This window comes from Juglans regia, chromosome 9 (assembly GCF_001411555.2).
Source record: "Juglans regia cultivar Chandler chromosome 9, Walnut 2.0, whole genome shotgun sequence".
Lineage (NCBI taxonomy): Eukaryota > Viridiplantae > Streptophyta > Magnoliopsida > Fagales > Juglandaceae > Juglans > Juglans regia.
Window position 1 is genome coordinate 20,162,604 of NC_049909.1, and position 19,302 is coordinate 20,181,905.

The window sequence follows — 19,302 nt, forward strand, 5'->3', positions numbered from 1 at the left end:
ATTAAATTTTAATTAAAGCTTCGATTTGGTTTAATATTCCTCTTAATTATTTTACTCTTATAACGTGGAATTATTTTTTTCTACATCTTAAATTAATGATTGAGCTTGTAGAGAACAATAACTGATGCAATCTATGATCTATTTAAAAACCTAAAGAGTATTGGAATTTTTAGAATATTTTTTTTATGATTAAATTTCTGAAAAAAAGAAATAGTGCGTGGATTAAATTAAAGTTATTTCATTAAAATTTATAACCAGTATTTCAAAGACTAATACATGGTAAGATTATTTTAGAATTAGACATCGTTTGTGTTTGTGATTGACACCCCAAGAAAAAACAAATAACAATAATAAAATAGAAAAAAAATAAGAGATATATTTAGAATATTCAATTAAATAAAATTGAGTATATAATCAGATTTCAAATTTAGAATCAATCTAATTTCACGTAAAATACAATGTGTCAAAATTTTAAATTGATAAAAAAAAATTGATTATTTATTTAATATCTTATTAGCTCAATTTAGATTTAAAGATGAGTTGAGATGATTTTAGATATGTTAAATAAAATATTATTAAAATATTAATTTTTAATATTATTATTATTATTTTAAGATTTAAAAAAATTAAATTATTTATTATATTTTATATAAAAATTTAAAAAATTATAATAATAAAATAAACTTTGAATCCAAACCATGACTAAGTATGACATCGCTTTGGATACTTGAAAAAGCAAAACGGAAGTCATATCATTAAAAAAAGACCATTCCTTTGAATACTTTCTCGTTGAGTTAGCTTGGTTATCTGAGCAAAAACCCTCTTTGAATGAAAACCAGGCTACAAAGCATAGACTTTCTTCTCAATTCCATCTTCCATATTGCTTTACACCTGTCCTGCTTTTTCTATTTTCTGGTTTGTGCTTTGGGTATCATGAAAAGACTCGTACCTAAAACAAAAATATGGATGGAATTCCTGTAAATTTTACTATAATGCAAATAATTAGAAAGGATAATGTTGAGTATATGTCTCAAAAAGATAAATTTTGTGTAAATTTTTTGTAAAAATATATATTCCACTAAAAATAAATAAATTTTTTATATTTTTTTAAAAATAAAGTTCATTTTTTTATAAAAGACTGTATAGAACTTATTTATTTAAAAATTATATAAATCTTTTAAGAATCGGGAACTGCCTCATGGATTAGGTATAATGGAAGAAGCAAGCAATTAAATATGGGTAAAGTTCTTAAAAAAATATTTATGGGTTTTCCTTTTTCTGCCTTGTCGTGTGTGAATCTCTGTTGTTTATAATTTTTAGGTGACAGAATACATGGGAGATTGTTTAAGCATGAAGGCTCCTCAAGGTACATTGCTTCCAAGCAGTAGACTTTGTTGATCCTATTTAAAGGAAGAGGAAGGCTCTGTAATGGTCGAGTGGGGTCGAGTCTAGTTGAACTTTAGACACATGTCAAGACTGGATTGCCTCAAAGAATGGAGAAGTCAAAAAGAAGAGCAAATTGTGGGACCATGTTGAAGAGTTCAGCCAATAGAAGGGCAAAGTTGTGGGACCATTTTGTAGTAAGCAGCCAATCAGCTTATGACAAGCCCTTAGGTCTACATGACATGACCGATTTATATCTGATTTACCGAGTGGATGGATCGAGCACAAGACAACGTTGGGTCCTTCGTGATAGGATTTTTCCGAGAATGCTTTTTTATCTGTTGCTTTTTCTAAAGGCTCATTCATACATGAATCCATGTTGGAAAGGGCGAGGAGGGTCCCCTTTTTCCACTCTCGCTTGCTGTGAACATGAACACTCCACTTTTGCTTTATTTGATAAGGATCCTCACGCGTTTTTCCCGTTAATGAAATTGTTTTTGCTTCAACACATTATAAAATAGAACTGAAACTATAGCCTACCAAGTAATGAAAACATACCCAAAAGGTCAAATCCAATACCTATATATCTATATATAAGTTTTTGTTACTCATCTCATACACCATATTTTTTTTTTAAATTTTATTCTTCTTAAATGAGTAGAATCATTCTACTCATCATCCATACATAACATATTTGTTAAGAGAAAAATTACTCATCTATTGCAAAAATAATGTTGTTGTTGATTTTCTTGCTAAGTAGAGTGCTGTGGGTTTAAATACAGACTTGATTGATGATAGAGATATTTTACCTAGTCAATTAAGAGGTTTTATTAGCGTAGACATAATTTATTTTCCTTATTTGAGGTTATCAAAGTGAGGTGATTGATTTCTGTTTCTCGCTACTTTGTTATTTTCTTATATGTGTGATATGTTCCTCTTCTTGCAGGTTGGTTTTTTAGGATTGTTTTTTCTATTTGATTTGTAATTTTTTGGCTTTCTTAGTTTGCGGTGGAGTCGTTTAGTTTTGATACATGGGTATTGGTCTTTATGTTTATTTGTAATCCCTAAGTGTCTGGTTATAACTATGATTTTCTTCTACTAAAAGTGAGGACTATCAATAAAATTGAGAGAGAGATAGAAGTTCTACTCATCATCCCCACACCACCATTTACCATAAAATTGTGGTGTGAGAATGATGAGTAGAATTCTATATATATATATATATATATAGAGAGAGAGAGAGAGAGAGAAGTTCTACATAAGCTTTACACCATACATTTCTACATAATCAACATATGATTTATCTAATTTGTCATTTTATCTTAATGCTTACATATGCATGTGTTTAAATAGAAGTACAAACATAACAAATTACATATTAATTAGTTAGAGGTATGTCGTATAAGATTTCTTTATAGTATTTCTCATTTATATATATATATATATATTAACCATCGTACTGGTTCAAAATCACCGGACCATGCATTAGTGTCAAAAGTATCTAGAAATGAAATAAATAAATAAATAAAAGGAGGTACTAGGGCTATGGGGCAATCAAGTCAACCGAGAAGAATGGCATGCAAATTTTTGCAGAGCTGCCCTATCATAATCATTTGATGCTATGGCCATGCATACGTGAGGTGTGTATCATGTATTTATCTAGGTCGGGTGGGGTGGGGTGGGGACAAAGACATGCATTTGATTATCTGCAATGTTTGTCTCGCTTAACATGCAAAGGTTAGATACAACGTCCCCTTCACCATCAACGCACACCTCCAAAAGATATTTCCAATGTTCTCAATTTCCGGTTGAGCATTATTATGAAAGTAAGTGTCCCTACATTATATGTATCGTATTGAAATCATTGTTTCCTCCAACACCAATTGCAATCCAAGGTTTCTGTAATCGTAGTTTTAAGTCTCATATCAGTAGAGGCAAAACTTACCTTAAAAACAGTGACTCGTTTGTTGGCCTGAATTTCCACAATCAATTGCTCATAAGTTACTCACAGACCAGAAGTTGTTGATGCCGACCATCGAAAGTGGCACTTTTTCAACCACCTTTGAGGAGTTTCAACAAAGGAATTATAACTTTAATTACCACGAACAGTAACTCTTTCCTTCCCATGTGCACGCGCGCGCCCACGATCTGCAAATCAATCCATATATATCGATCTCCTTGCAACTTTGGGAGTTTTGCAACAAAATTTCATACCCGGCTTGTTGATCTGGATTTACTATAAAGAATTTTGGAACTTTGAAAGAAGTGAAAAATTAATGTTACGTGAGAGTACTGTTATTGATCTGAAATATCTATAACTCATTGTTCACATGAGATGATTTGATTTAAAATTTGAATCTTACAAATTAAATTTTATCATTTAAGTTATGTGGATGATGTGTTCTATATACCGACTTAAGAATAAAACAATTCATAATGTAATACAGATAAACTTTCGTATGAAAATTCTAGGAATATCAATTATCAATCCAATTGATCAACGTACTCATATATGGACCACAAAATGCATGCTCGAACCACCTCAAACTGCATTAACTCTTATATTTATTAATTTTTTCTGATATCAAACTACTAACAGCGATTTCGGGGATATTAATGTCTGTCGTATTGATGACATGCCGAATCACATACATTCTCTCACCCATGATGATCAGGTATAGAGTCGCCCCATTTGAACGACGAGGTTTAGCAAAATCGTGCGACCAATGAGGTTGTAAACCATCCACGTCATCATGGTCCCAAACACTGCGTATATAAGTTGGAATCACCCTTATAATGACCAATTCTTAATTAGAGTACTGAGTTACTTACAGACTTTGTAATAAATAAGGATTTTTATATAGATTTTTTAGTAATGCTTTATACACGTCCCGAATATACAAACTTCACACACATCTTTTATAAAAAAAAGTGGACTCAACTTTGAAAATATATATATATATATATATAAATATTTTTTTCTTGGTAGGATCAACTTTTCTATAAACGATACTTGCATACCAAAAACATATACGTAACATTACTCTAGATTTTTCTTATAAAAAAAAAAGAAAAAAAAACGTTACTCTAGATTTTTAGCTCCAAGCTGAAATTCCATACTTATCAGAATCTCAACAGTTATTTTTAAATAATATGTATATATGGTCAGAATTTATCACTTCAACTTATAACTTTAGTACTATGCTCTGAGTTCTATAGATTTGAATGCTTAGAGCACTAATAGTGGGCTAGCTTGAATCAAATTTTAGCTAAAAAATAATTAAAGTGTAAAATAAAGTGTAACAATGGGCTGGTTAAATGTACAATAATTTTAACTTCAGATGAATGGGCTAGTTAAATTTGTTGAGTCCAAGGAGGTTGGCCAAATATTACTTTTGACTAAAATATTGTCTTTCTGCTGCTTCTCTCTGCCGTGCAAGTAAAAAAAATCCAAGAAATAAACATGGCTCTCTTCCTTTTCCCTCTTTCAGCTTGAACAAAACCTACCATTATAAAGACCAAAGCCATCGATGCAGACCATCGCAACACAAAATCTTCAATCTTCTTTTCCCAAGTAATCAAAACCCCAGCTTTCTCATTATTTTCAAAGTAATACACACAGACATCTCATCAAGAAAAAAGCTCTGAATGGGCTTGTGATAATTTCTTGCGATTTAACTTTAGTTTTTTTTTTTTTTTTTTGCTTGTTTTGTGAACTACTTGATATTTTTTAATTTATTTTTATTCATTTTGCTTGAAGTAGTATAAAAACATCTATCTATGACATCCCTAATACATGAATGGGTAAGGATCCTTGGTGTCTATTGTTTGTACATTGAGAGAACTCTGCTGTTGATTGCTTTCGGTTGGTGCAGTACTGCATGTGCGTTATTTGTGTTTGTGAAAATGCTCCATAGGATCACTGATTCTAATATACACACTCAACAACCCCTTCATTTGGCAAACCCTGATAATTATAATGGGAAAAAAGGGCAAAACCTTAATAGCAATCAAACATACCTTTCACATTAACTAAGCAGAACAGTTTATCAAACCAAAAGAAGTTAAAAGCTTACCACCATGAGCCTACTTTCAAGACCTACAGTATCTACTAAACGCCTTATTTGACCCAACATCTGAACGCCTCGATTTTCAAACATGTGGGAAACTTCTTCTAGAGCAGACTTCGCTGGACTTTCCAAATTCGGCCGTCTATAATCTTTGTTGGTAAAACACGAAATTTAACATATTCCACCATATTATCTAAAATAAACCTATGGGATTAGTGACAATTTGAAATATAATCTTTTGATACTTGCCAGTTTTAATATCATTTGTTGTAGATATACTTAATAGTAATAAAAAGAGCATATTGGTCACTGCCTCTATTGCATAGCTTGTAGATATTCACCAGTCCATTATTTGAGAGTTATGTTAAAGGAAAGGAAGAGAAATTGTGTATCCATTCTTTTGTATTGAGCCTTCCAAGTTAGACTCTAAATCATAAGTGACAAAGCAAGATCCACACACATCAGCTATAACTCTAGAGGCTTTTGGAATTACATAGATCAGTTGTTTAGTGTCCTTTGGGCACTACTGTAATTGTACCAGCAGAGGTTTCCAACAAACTCTACACAATGTTGTGTATTTTGGCAGAGCACGTCCTCTAGTTGTTGTATTGTCCAGACGAAATATTCCCTCTTGTATTGCTATAAAAAGGCACCTTGTATACACTGTTTATTCAATGAGAATTCAGAATATTCATTCATCTTAAACTCTATTATTTTATATGCAATTTGTATGGCCCGTGCATTTCCATTTTAGAAGACATTTTTTTAATTTGTAAATTTTATCAATTCTCACATCTCTTGTTAGGAATGGATCCATCCACTCACCGTGATGCTTACTTCAAAAATCTTTTAAACAATAATGACTTTTTGATAAGTGCTAGAACTGAGATTAATGGATCTCAACTCTCTCCACCCCGAGTTAAGATTAATGAGGTTGAACCAAGTGGACGAAAACCACAACGAGGTAATAATTTTACTAACGAGGAAGATTTGATGCTTGTAGAGGGATGGCTTGAAATTTCATTAGATGCGGTGCAAGAAAAAAATCAAAAGCACACGATGTTATGGAAAATAATTCATAAATATTTTAAGGAAAACAAGAAATTTGACTATTTACGTAATTACTCATCTCTAATGAACTGATGATCGACGTTTCAACAAACGGTAAATAAGTTTTGTGGTTACATAGCATAAGTCGAGGAAATGCATCCAAGTGGTTCTAACGAGGAAGACAAGACAAGGTATGCTCTCCACCTTTTATTTCAACTTTTTAGCATGCTAGTAATTTTTTAAAATACTTGATTTTATGAAGTAACCATGGTGCTTTATGTATGTAGATTGGCAAGGCAAAGGTCATGCTCCTGGAGTTAGAGAAGAAAACTTTTAACTTTGATCATTCTTGGCAGGTGTTGAGATTTCATCCAAAGTGAGTGGAACATATGGAAATAGTGAAGCCGAAGAAAAAACCAAGTTCGAATGGTTCGACACCAAATTCAATAAATTTAGGCGAAGATGATAATTTTCATGCGGCATCTTCAAATTTGGATCGACCAATTGACCGTAAAGCATAAAAAGATAAACGAAAGAGAAGAAATGACGGAGTCCGATTCTCTCATGATACAAAATGAGATGAAAGAAATTAGAAATAGTAAACTCGTACTTATACAAGAAGCACGTGATCATGACAATAAGATGTTGTGTCTTAGGCAAAAGGAAGTGAGTCTTAGACATCAGAAGTGAGTCTTAGGTAAGAAGAAATGCTTATTCAGAAAGAGAATGTGCTACTTGAGCAGGAGAATGTACAGAATGAAGAAAAAAAAAAGATGAAAAAATTATGGCGTTAAATACAAGTATCATGCCTCCAATGCTACAACAATACTATATTCAACGACAAATGAAAATACTTGCAAGTCGTTTTAGGAAAAAATAACTATTATATATTTTATGGAGTAATATTTTATTTGTGATTTGAACTTATGAGTATTTTATGTTTGTTGCCTTCTTTGACTCTAATGTTGGTTATGTATTTTATGGAGTACTGTTTTATTTGTGATTTGTTAGTTATGTTTGATGAAATAACGTTTATTTGATGTGTTATCTTCACATTTATATTTGTTAGCTTCTTTAATACAACCATAAACTTTAATACAACTATAGACTCTAATACAATCATAGACTCTAATACAACCATAGACTTCAATACAGCCATATGCTTTAATACAACCATAGATTTTAAAGCATTATGAGGCATTATATTGGTGCCAAAAGTGCTCGACGTGATCTGATTGTAATTGACAATGGATTTTCCTATCCCTAAGAGCATGATGGCGTTGAATGAATTCAATAATTCAGGTGTAGGGCCAATTGACACTGGATTATGTGTGCTTTCTGCCAACTGTTCATATTCGAACTCTTCTTTTTTGTTGTCAGTCCGTTCATCTTTAATGATCATATTATGTAAAATTACACATGTCATCATAATATCGTTGAGTGTTTCAATGTGAAAAAACTGTACAGGTCCATGAATTATAGCAAATCATGCTTGAAGCACACCAAAAGCACGCTCCACATTCTTATGGACTCTTGGGCTGCAGCAAAATATTTTTTCTTGTTTCCTTAGGGAGTTGAGATGGTCTTAATAAACATTGCTCATTGCGGATAAATGTCATCAATAAAATAGTATCACATTGCATAGTTATGACCATTAATAGTGTAATTAATAGTCAGAGTAAGCCATTGAGCAAGGTCAGAAAATATAAATGATATATCAAGCACATTTATATCATTATGAGATTTCGGTAGTAAAAAAAAAAGCATGACAAATCCATAGATCATAAGAAGCCACTACTAAAATAATTGTTGGTTCGTGGATATGACTAGAGTACATACCATGCCAAGCAGTTAGACAGTTCTTCCACTTTCAATGCATACAATCGATGCTCCCTAACATACATGAAAATCCATGTTTCTCGCCAACTGCGAGCAGTCTAACAATGTCATCATTGTTGGGTTTCCTTAAGTACTCTTTAGAAAAAATTGAAACAACTGATTTGGCAAACATTTTTAGGCTTCTTAATGCTGTAGTCTCTCCAATCTTCAAATATTTATGCATAAAATCAGCCGTGACACAATATGCAAACATCCTTAGAGCAGCTGTTATTTTTTTTAGGGAAGAAAAACCAATCCTTCCATAATTATCTCATCTTTGGACAAAAAAATGTTCATGGGCCTCTACTGCGGCTTGGATACAAAGAAATAGAGAACGACTAATTCGAAACCTTCTTCAAAAATATTTGTTAGGATAGATTAGAGGATTAGCAAAATAGTCACGAAAAAGATTTTGGTGGGCTTGCAATCGATCGCGCCTTATGAATTTACGTAATTTTTTAGAACAACCACGTGAGCTTGATCCTTCTTCCAAAATAAGTTGTCTCGCTATCTCAAATTTTTCGTCAAAATCTGAATCGATAAGTGTCATTTTGTGAAAAAATGAACGAGCCATTGAGAGGAAATGAAAAGAAAAGGTTTCACAGGGACACTTAAATTGAAGTGAATGAAATTGTTGATGAAATGTTATGTTTTATAGTGAAAGAATATAGCCTTTGGAGAAATATATCCATTAAAAAATATAACCATTAGAAAATATAGCTGTTAAAAAATATAACCGTGGGAGAAATTCAAATTACAATTAGAATTAAAATAAATGAAAAGTTCACAATCAATATTTTAATAGAATAGTGAAAGATTTGTTGAGTCTGTTTTTTAATATTGTTGAAAAGTGGCTTGTTAAATTTATAAAAGTAGATTTCTTAATCAAATTTTGACTAAAATTTGTTGAGCTTACTATTAGTGCTCTTAGGTCATCAACATATGAATGCTTGGTAGTATGACATCTTGGATTTGAATACTTGATCTCAGGAATTTGGGGCGATCACATCCGATGCTCTCCGAATACACAATGACCCAATTGTAAATATTCATGATTTTCTTTAGCTTCTGATGGAAAATGAGTTCAAGATGATCGGAAAGTTAGACACCTTGGGTCACCAGCACATGGGTATTTAGAAATTTCTGCCCGATAATTTGATAAAGTTGGACACTTGAAGTGAAACTGGGCCATTTAGGTGGGAGAGGGATTGAAATTGGCCCATTCAAATTCCATGAACCATAAAGCCCAACAATCTATATAAGCCTCATGACCATTTTTAGTACTTTTTGGATCTGAAAGATTCAGACTATCACTAAAACCCAAATTCATTGCTCTTTTTATTAGCTATTAACAAAGCCCATTAGCCCAACCATGACACACACACATATACATACACTAGTGAGGACCTACGTGCAAGGCACGTATACCCCTTGCACATAGCACTTGGTTAAAAAATAAAAAATGTATTTTTTATTATATTTTGTTTGAAAGTTTTGAAAATTTTGTAATGATTAGATGATATAAAATGAGATCAACTTATTATCCAAACAAGACCTAAGTTTCATTAATTATTGGTTTGAGATGAGTTGAGTTATCCTTAGTGTCTTCGGTGATTGATTTTGGCAAGGTGGGTTGGTGGTAAGGGAGACTATGGTGGCTTTGTGGAGTGGTTTCTAGAATTTTTTTTTCTTCTATACAAGGATCTGTTGGGTGGCTGGAAATATGGGGATTCGCTGTCTTGGAGAACATGACACTTTTGATTGTGTCTGTCACACGGTCGACCATTGGTTTGCCGACTTGAAATTTGAATAATCAAAGGCTCTCTTATTCCTCCTTCCCCTAATTCTTCTTCTTTTTTTTTTTTTTATTTGAATCTTTTCATGGCAGGGTTTTATTTATTTATTGTTAATATTGTAAATGGGCATTTTCGTTAGGGGTGGGCAGCGGGTGCCCGCCACCTGCTGCACCGCCTCGTTCACTCCTAGCCTGAGTGGGGCGGGGGATCCGCTCTGCACAGACGAGGGGTGAGGCCCCCCGCCCATATGAAAGGGGAGTTGCGGAGGCGGGGGACGGAGGGGGCACAACACCGCTCCGTAAATCCCCCGCCCGCCTCCTGCATGTCTAAGCCCCCTCCCCCCCGATTCCTTTTCTCTTTCTCGAACTCTCTCGATCTCGTACTCTCTTGTCCCAGACCCAGACTCCCAAACTCTCTCGAACTCTCTCAATCTCTCTCGATCTAACTCTCTTGATCTCGTTTGCGATGGAAGTAGCAGATACCGACAAAGGACTTGATTTAGGTTTGTTGTAACAGACGCCGTTGAGTTTGGGAGAGCCGAGGAGGGGAGGAGAGGAGAAGAGGGGGGCGGACGGATGGAGGTCCACCCCCGCACCACATGCAACGAACGGGTACCCCTCCCCTGCATGGACGAAGGCGAATTATGGGGAAAAAATCCCCACCGTCTCGTAAGGGGCGAGTAGCACCCCTAATTTTCATGGCAACCATCGAATGAATATTGGAGAAAGGAAAAAATGGGTATAATTTATTTTCTAATTCTGTTTATTTCTATACAATCCGAGTGGGTATGATTTATTTACTGAATTTATAAATATTTGAAGGCATTTTGTTGGGATTTGCATAACAAATTAATTTTCTTTTAGATCTAAACATATTTTTTTGAAGATGTTTTGAGTTTGGTTTAGTTTAATGTATGTGTATGATCTAAGATCTACCCTTTCTGTATCTCCAATCCTCTAAATTGAATTTTTTTTTTCTTTTACATATGAACAGGAAGGAAAAATTGTTAAGAAGCCGCTGTTAATAGAATTGAGGAGCAAAAACGTAAAACCACAAATAAAAAAAAAAATTCAAGGGACAAAAAGGGTAAACAAACATAAAAGAGGGGTAAAACCGAAAAGTACGAACAATATATATATATATATATATAAGCAGAAATAAAACGGAAAAAACACCAGAAAAAAGAAGAGCACACTTAAAAAAAAAATGTAAGATGAAAAATACTGTTGCTTTTTGCATTACCGCTTTTATATATAAGAAGATATATATATATATTTATATATATGCGCGAAATGAATTCTAATAAGAGTAATGCTACATACAATCGTGAAGTATGTAAGCGTTGTGCAGTCGTTTTGAAAAAGAATGAGATTCACTATTAAAAAATTAATTTTTTTAATGTGTTTTCCATATTTATTCACTGTTTCTCAAAATGATTACGCGGCGCTTGCACACTCATGACTGCAACTACCATTTCTCTTCTAATAATGTCGAACTTTATTTTTCATCCCATATATACTACTGATAGAGAAGGAAAACAATCTTCTAGTGAGAGGTCTGGGTCTTAATGGCTTGTTGTCCAAGCTGGACGATGTCCTCTTCATCGATGTTCTTGTTCTTGTACATTCACAAGACCATAATACTTTTAAACGTGTGATTTTAATCATTGCACTGATCAAAATCTAGATCGATACGTAGATGATCTAGAGCTATGTATGATTCACGTGTCCTTTGGTTCAGACGAAATGCTTGCTCCTTAAAAAGGTTCAATCCAAAGAATCTTAGAGAGACCTCTGCCTTCTCTCTAGAAAACTTCATTTACATGAGAGCTGCTGCAGGAGTGGAGGGTGGAGCTGTGTCTCTCACCCTACTCTCATTCTCCTTTTCATTTTCGCATTGTGTATATACTTTCAAGGTAGTGTTATTTCCCTCCTCCCTCTACCAGTTTGGTTTTGGACTCTCCGGCTGCCATCCGCCTACACGCGCCCCACCACCCCATCCTACAGCCATCGATCTACTAGGACGGAGCAGAGTCGGCCAAAAAGCTCGATGTGTGGCCCTCATGCGTCACTGCGCAACGACGCTTCCGAAGGCTACATGCACTGTACCAGTAATTTCATCTCGTCGAGATTTTCCAGATTTGGGCCACCCCATCTCCATTCCACCGGCACGTGGTTGCCATGCGACATCATAGGGGCGCGGGAATGCAGATGATCAGTCCACTCGATACTGAATTTTTCACTATGTTATAATTTTTCCTAAACCGTGATCTTGAAGAAGGAATTGCAGATCTCTCTAAAAATCATCTCAAGACAATAGACAACAAGCAACAGTGCATCTGCCACTTTCATCGCTCTCAGCGGAGGTTCCACCACTACCAGCGGTGGTTCTATTGTTCATAATTTTTTACGAATAACTTATTTTTGTCTTTTGAAACGACGTCTTTTTTTATAGGACATGAGAGAATACCAAAAAATTAGTTGTAAAAACTCGTCTTTTTTTTTTCTACCACTTTACACTGTTGTTATTGTTCTGGGGTATTTGTTGGAGAATCTCATCCCCTCCTCTTGTATTATCTTTTCTAATGAAATATACTTGTTTACATTAAAAGAAAAAAAAAAAAAGAAGAAGAAGAAGAAAAAAAATATTTGCTCCTTCATGCTTGTAAATAATTTGTATTTTATTTCTTTCACACGGCCAGCCATCTCTTTCACAGAATATATACGTCCCATCATCCTCCGAGACAGAACAGTTTGGAAAGCATTAAAAATTGATGTGAAAATGATCTGGGTGGTCCTTTGGATGATAGCGTCGACAAGAAAATAATAGGTGATATGTTCATCTATTCATGCAATGTACGTATGCCATCATCAATTTTTAATGGATTAGTATATATTTCCTGTAATTTTCTTATCTAAATATTTTAGCCAATTTGAAGAGAGACGAATTCTATATTTCATCATTCATCATTTATTTGAAGTTGAGGTTCATATTGTCTGATCTGAGCAGCATTTAGGCCTAGTTTATTTTTATTGATAAAATAAAATAGATTGAGAATCTAAAATAAAAATTAAAAATTGAATAAAATATTATTAAAATATTTTTTTAATATTATCTTTATTTTAAAATTTTTAAAAAATAAATTATTTATTATACTTTATGTAAAAATTTTAAAAAAATTATAATAATTAAATAAATTAAATTAAATTAAATTTTTTTATGAAAATAAACGAAGCCTTAATCATGTGTTGCGGGATTAACAAACTAGCTATATTTCATGTCTGGCTTCAATATATTTTTCTTTGAAGAGTTTCGGATCCCGAACTTAGAAATAATGATAAAGCTAGCTGGGAAATCAAAGACACGACTAAAATGGAATTGAATACTAGTGTAGGGGCTAGCTTCTCATTGGATAAAAAAGTCCCATTTTATGCATGATATTTCTTATAAGAAGACAAAACCTACACAACAGGACAGATATTTGTAGAAACTCCTTTCCAGTGGTACTTGACCCACGTCTCTACGTAATAATTAAGGGAACCAATCATTATTATTGGAAAATTCTTAACGATCGAGTCAATTAAATCATGCAGTGCTCCTCCACACATGCATGACAGTCATATATATAAATATATATATATATATATATATACAGTACTAAGGCGCTAAGGTTGAAGAAAGGAAAAACAACATATATAACCCAGAACATTTAACAAGTTATTAATTATATTTTAATTTATAATTAACTGTCAGATTACGTTATTTTATAAGGTTGAAGCTGTCGCCCACCAAATTAATATCTGGGAATTAGTGCTTAAATAATCTAGCTGATCCTCGATCGGCCAGATCACCAAGTATTGATAATCTCCGAACTCTTCATGATCAAAGTATATATGCTTCTGTACATGATTAATGGCTAAGATCCATTCTCATATACCTCGACTAGTAGTACTGTTCCTTCAATCCCTTCGTACATGACTTCAAAATTAGGTCATGAAACATTCACTATATGGATGAAATCGCTTCTATTCCATACATATGGTTGCACTGTTTTCAATTCCAAGGGGGAGATCGTTTATCGGGTAGATAATTATGGTACCAAGTGTAGCCGTGAAGTTCATCTCATGGATCTTCGTGGAAGGGTTCTCTTCACTATTTGTCGGAATAAGGTAATATATTATATACACATACAACGAAAATATCATGAGTATCATGATTTTCAAATATTAGCTCTCTCTCTCTCTCTCTCGTTTGTGGGTAAGATCGGTTTGTTTTCAGACTTTCCATTTTACTGATCCATTCATCAACTCCTTCACCACTCAGGCAGAATTCCACTGGAGATCATGATCCTGGGTCTATGGGGTTTGTGATATATCCAGACCTTATATCTATATTAATAGTAAATATTTAATTAATGGGTTTCTCATCAAGTACGTACTTTTTAACTATTTGCAGAAATTACAAGTTTTTGGTGGTTGGAATGGTTATAGATGGAGCAGCAGTTCTGGCATAAACAAGGAGGAGAAGCCATGGTTTCAAGTCAAAAAATATTGCAGATTAATGCTTATGGCCGGAGATCACGACGTTGCTTGTCGAATTACTGCGGGATATGACAAGTATTTGATAGTTAGATTGGCCGGAAAATCAGCATTTAGGATAGTAGGAGTTGATGGGGAGATTGTTGCCGAGGTGAGTAATTTAATTGGGTAATTTATTTGCTAATAAAAGTTTATTATAATGAGAAACATTAATATGATATATATACTGATCATCACTACGTCGGAGTACTAATTAACATGACTATTCGTACGTTGATGATCTTTTGATTTTTGGATATATCTGTGTGTGTGTGTGTAGGCAAAGGCGAAGCATTCATGTTGTGGAGTAGAGCTGGGAGAAGATGTATTAACTTTGGAGGTGATGTCTCCTCGTCTTGATCATTCCTTAATCATGGCTCTTGTGATAGTGTACGGACTAATTCAACGTAGATTGTAAATAATCTTCATCGATCAGTACACGTACGAGGCTTATAATTATCTCCTCCCAGCATTGCATGATTCTGACATGCTATTTTTTTCCCTCTTTTATTGCTATCGGTATATATAGATCTACAGAATAACATTATATATATGTTCAATAAATAATATGAAACGTCCCATTTTACATATATAGTACTTAATTATCTCTCCTCCGTTTAAAGGTTATAAAATGGTCAAAGTTCAAGGGGTCTTCCTTCAAAATTGGACTTGAATTACCGAGTAACGGCAACTCAAATCATCATGTTGGCTACTTGAGTACTATTACTTGCCATGCATATCGATCCCAGGTCGGAGCCTATCCCAAGAATTTATGACCAAGCCCTTGCATGCCGAATAGCTCTACTCCAGCTAATTGTACGATAAGTTTCGATCGATCTCGATCCGAAGGTCAACGTGTTTTGTGTGTACGTGTGCATATATATATATATATACACACTATAATACGTAGCACAAGAATAAATTGATCTTATTAATATTCTTTTAATTATGGCATGTTCTCTCTCTCTCTCTCTCTCTCTCTCTCTCTCTCTGTGGTATCTAGGAAATTGATAATTGAAATAGATCTAGATTAACCATGATGAATATTAGAACGTGTTTCTTTAATGTCTTCTACTGTCGTACGTGATAGTTACTTAATTTTTCTTTTCAACCATATATTCATGTACGTGTTTATATTAGTGTAATATATATATATGTGTGTGTGCGATTTCAGCTAGCATTCATCATATTTTATGTACATATAATTCCTTTTGCTTAATATTTTTCATACATACACCAATAAATTATGCATAACAATCATTATAATTATTGCTGAATATTTGATAACTCATTTATTCAGATCATCATAAGTCAACAAACTCTAGATTATTCCTTCTTAATTGTTATATATATAAATATATATATATATATATATAAAATACAATGCCATGCAAGCCAATCAAATTTAATAACTTATTAGAAATTTTAAATAGCCTTGTGCTACTGTATTTATCAATTTAGTTTATTAAATTTATATTCAAGTATCAATAATATACATAAAAAAAAAAAAAAAAAGAGGTCATACTTTTCTTCATTTTCCAGCGTTTAATTTCCTTCGGCCGGCAGCAGGCAAGGTGTGCAAGCAGCCTATATATGTAAATATATCATGTACTATATTTCCTTTCTGCCCATTATATATGCACGACTAATTAAGTTCGTCTGCAAAATATATATGATTGTCTTAAGGGTGTCTAAGTCTCATGTATTTTTTCTAAATTTTTTTTTTTTTTTTTTTTTATGTAGATCTTAAATTTAATTTACTCACTTTTTTTAAAAGAAATGTTACATATCCTAAAAATACAAATATAATATATAAATTTCTGATCTCGATCGGAAATATTCTTAACACATTTTTCTTAATTTTCTCATCTTCTTTTTCGTTTGGATGGAACGCCACGTTTGTCGGTGGGTTAGTCGACGTCCATGCAGCTTAATTGTTTTGCCTGCCCAATCTTTTTCAACGCCTTTTTTTTCCCCTCGATCCATTAATTATAAGGATTAATTTCCATATTTTTACCCCTTCGCACGTCAATTTTTATTTATGAATTTTGCTACTCATCATCTCCACATTTTACACATCACATTTTTTTTTATATTTATTCTTTTTAAACTAATTGAATTCTTCTCCTCATCATCTATATAACACACATTTGATAAGAAAAAAAAAGACCGGATATGTGATGTATATTCTTTATATATATATACTTATCAATATATATATATATATATAAAAGATGCATGGAATTAGATATTATATAACTAATTATAAGCATGCATTTGGAATATTCCCAAAGGTTATAGTCAGCAAATTACCATTTGAATACTTATACGGCAATTTCTCATCAACTGCCCCTGTCGTTGTACGGCCAGTAACAATTGCACAAAACAAAAATGTACGTACGTAGGCAGAGCTGGCTTTGTTTGCCAATTAAAAACTACGTACGTACACATAATTCCCACGAGATCAAATAAAGTAGCTAATTAATTATATGGTGATAACTGTTAATTTACCATTGAAAGAAAATGTCACACTTAAAGTACCCCCTGTTTTAGGATCAGCTTCCTTTTGAAGAAAGAAAAAAAGGTATATCCTTTCTTAGTTATTCTTGAGTCAATAAGTACATATATACATGATATGCATCTTGTGTGTGTGATTATATATATATATATATATATATATAGAAAAGCTTTAGTCATGAAGACATCATATAAAAGTAAACTCACAAACTGAAATAGTTTGATGCGATACGTTAGAATGTAAAGTTATTTTTGTTATAAAATAGATCTAACGTAATGTATCATATAAAGTTATGTCAGTTTATAAATTTACTTTTATAAGATATTTTCATAACTGTAGCACTTCTTGTGAATTTCCATTGGTAATTGAAATTCTCTCAAATTTTATCACAAAATCAAATATTTTAACAGTCTTGCTACAGGTAACCGGGGGTGCAAACCCCTGGGGAATTAGCTTGCCACGTATATTAAAAAAAAAAAAAAGTGAGAAATCGACTGAAACATAAAAAATGAAGGAATATTTCGTCTTCGTCTTTGTCCACACTACCCATAATTTTACTTTACCTTTTCCCCTCTTTTGTCTTTAGATATTACCGTCCTATCCCCCACCCCTCCTCCTCCTCCTCCTCCTCCCTCCCCTGCCTCATTCGCTTCCTTCCTTGCCAACATCTCCTCCCTCAATCCCCCTCTTCCAAGCATACTTCTTCCAAGCTCGTTGCAGTATCAGCCATCGCATTCGTTGGGGTTGCGATTTTCTTGCATTTGCGACGTCGTGGTTTCACTGAAGACAAGTCTTTGAGGTCTAATAATAGTAGCAGGTTGTTCCCAGAGAATGCCGAAAGAGGTAATGAGACTATCACCGTCGCTGCCAGCAGTTTCGAGTTTCTATACCTAGGCACGTTGGTATTTCTCCGCCTATCAGTTTGAGCCACAGAAGATTGCAACCCAATTCTGCACAGCCACAAGCACCAGATGCATCTCGGGAGGCCAATTCATGGAAAACAACACATACCAAAAATCCTGGACCAAAATGAAGAGAGAGAGAAGGATAATAAAAAATTTTATTGCGCAGATTACGCGAGAGTTACCTAGCCAGTTGCAAATAGAGTTTTTCCTAAAAAATATCATAGGACCCACGTGATTTATCTACACGATCTCTTAATTGGTGAACCTACATCCAATTCACTTTTAGCGTACGTACGTGGGAATATTACATGCACATCAGTGCATGTGGGCTGCGATTAATTAAGAATAGGAGATCGAGAACAAGTTCAAATGTAATTTTTTATTTTTAATTATTATTTTTTTCAACCATTGTTTATATATACATCTTTAAAAAATAAAAAATATCAATTCACTAGTAGTACTTACTTTCTAATTAACCATTAAATAAATAGAATTGAAAAAAAACAATCGATCGATTCTTTCGGTAGAAATTTTCAATTCAAATAGTATTTTTCAATTAAGAATCAGATTTTGGCAATCCGAACAGTGTTGGCGTATCCATAGATATATTCCCACTCGATCAGAAAATTACTTTAACAAGAAGTTATAATAGTTTGCATCATTTTATCCATTATCTTTAATTTTCTCGAGACTTAACTATCAGCTTAGTCAGCCTTACTCATATAAAACTGAAGACATTCGAAAGATTCCCAAAAAGCAGTTGCCAAGTTTTCGGATACATCTATGAATTCCCTGTCACTCGTGTAGGGTTTAGTCAGCATTAATATTAATACAGCATGACTACAATAATTCTAACCGCCTTGTAACTTGCGATGTCTCTTTTTTGGAATGAGACTTTGATTGGTAATTGGTGGGTTTAGTTCAACAAAGAACAGACACTACAAAAAAATTATTATTTGCTATCATTTAATTTATTTCCTATCAACATAACTATTTCTTATCAAAATGAGTATATTCTCTGTGAGGAAAACTTTCCCGAGTTCCCATCGGAAAAGGCCTATAGGACCTCGGCCCAGAAACCCAACCCAATGAGAATCTAACTTGAATAAGGAGCAAATCGTCAAC

The 19,302-nt window shown here is 33.4% G+C and overlaps 1 protein-coding gene across 1 annotated transcript; it reads left to right on the forward strand.

Annotated features, from left to right (window-relative positions):
- Window positions 1–10,642: 10,642 nt before the first annotated feature.
- Window positions 10,643–15,172, forward strand: LOC108997038 (protein LURP-one-related 4-like). The gene is made up of 4 exons (XM_035693873.1): window positions 10,643–10,679; window positions 14,099–14,346; window positions 14,633–14,866; window positions 15,035–15,172. Exons 1-4 carry the CDS (start codon window positions 10,643–10,645, stop codon window positions 15,170–15,172), a joined length of 657 nt encoding a protein of 218 aa, XP_035549766.1.
- The last annotated feature ends 4,130 nt before the right edge of the window (window positions 15,173–19,302 follow it).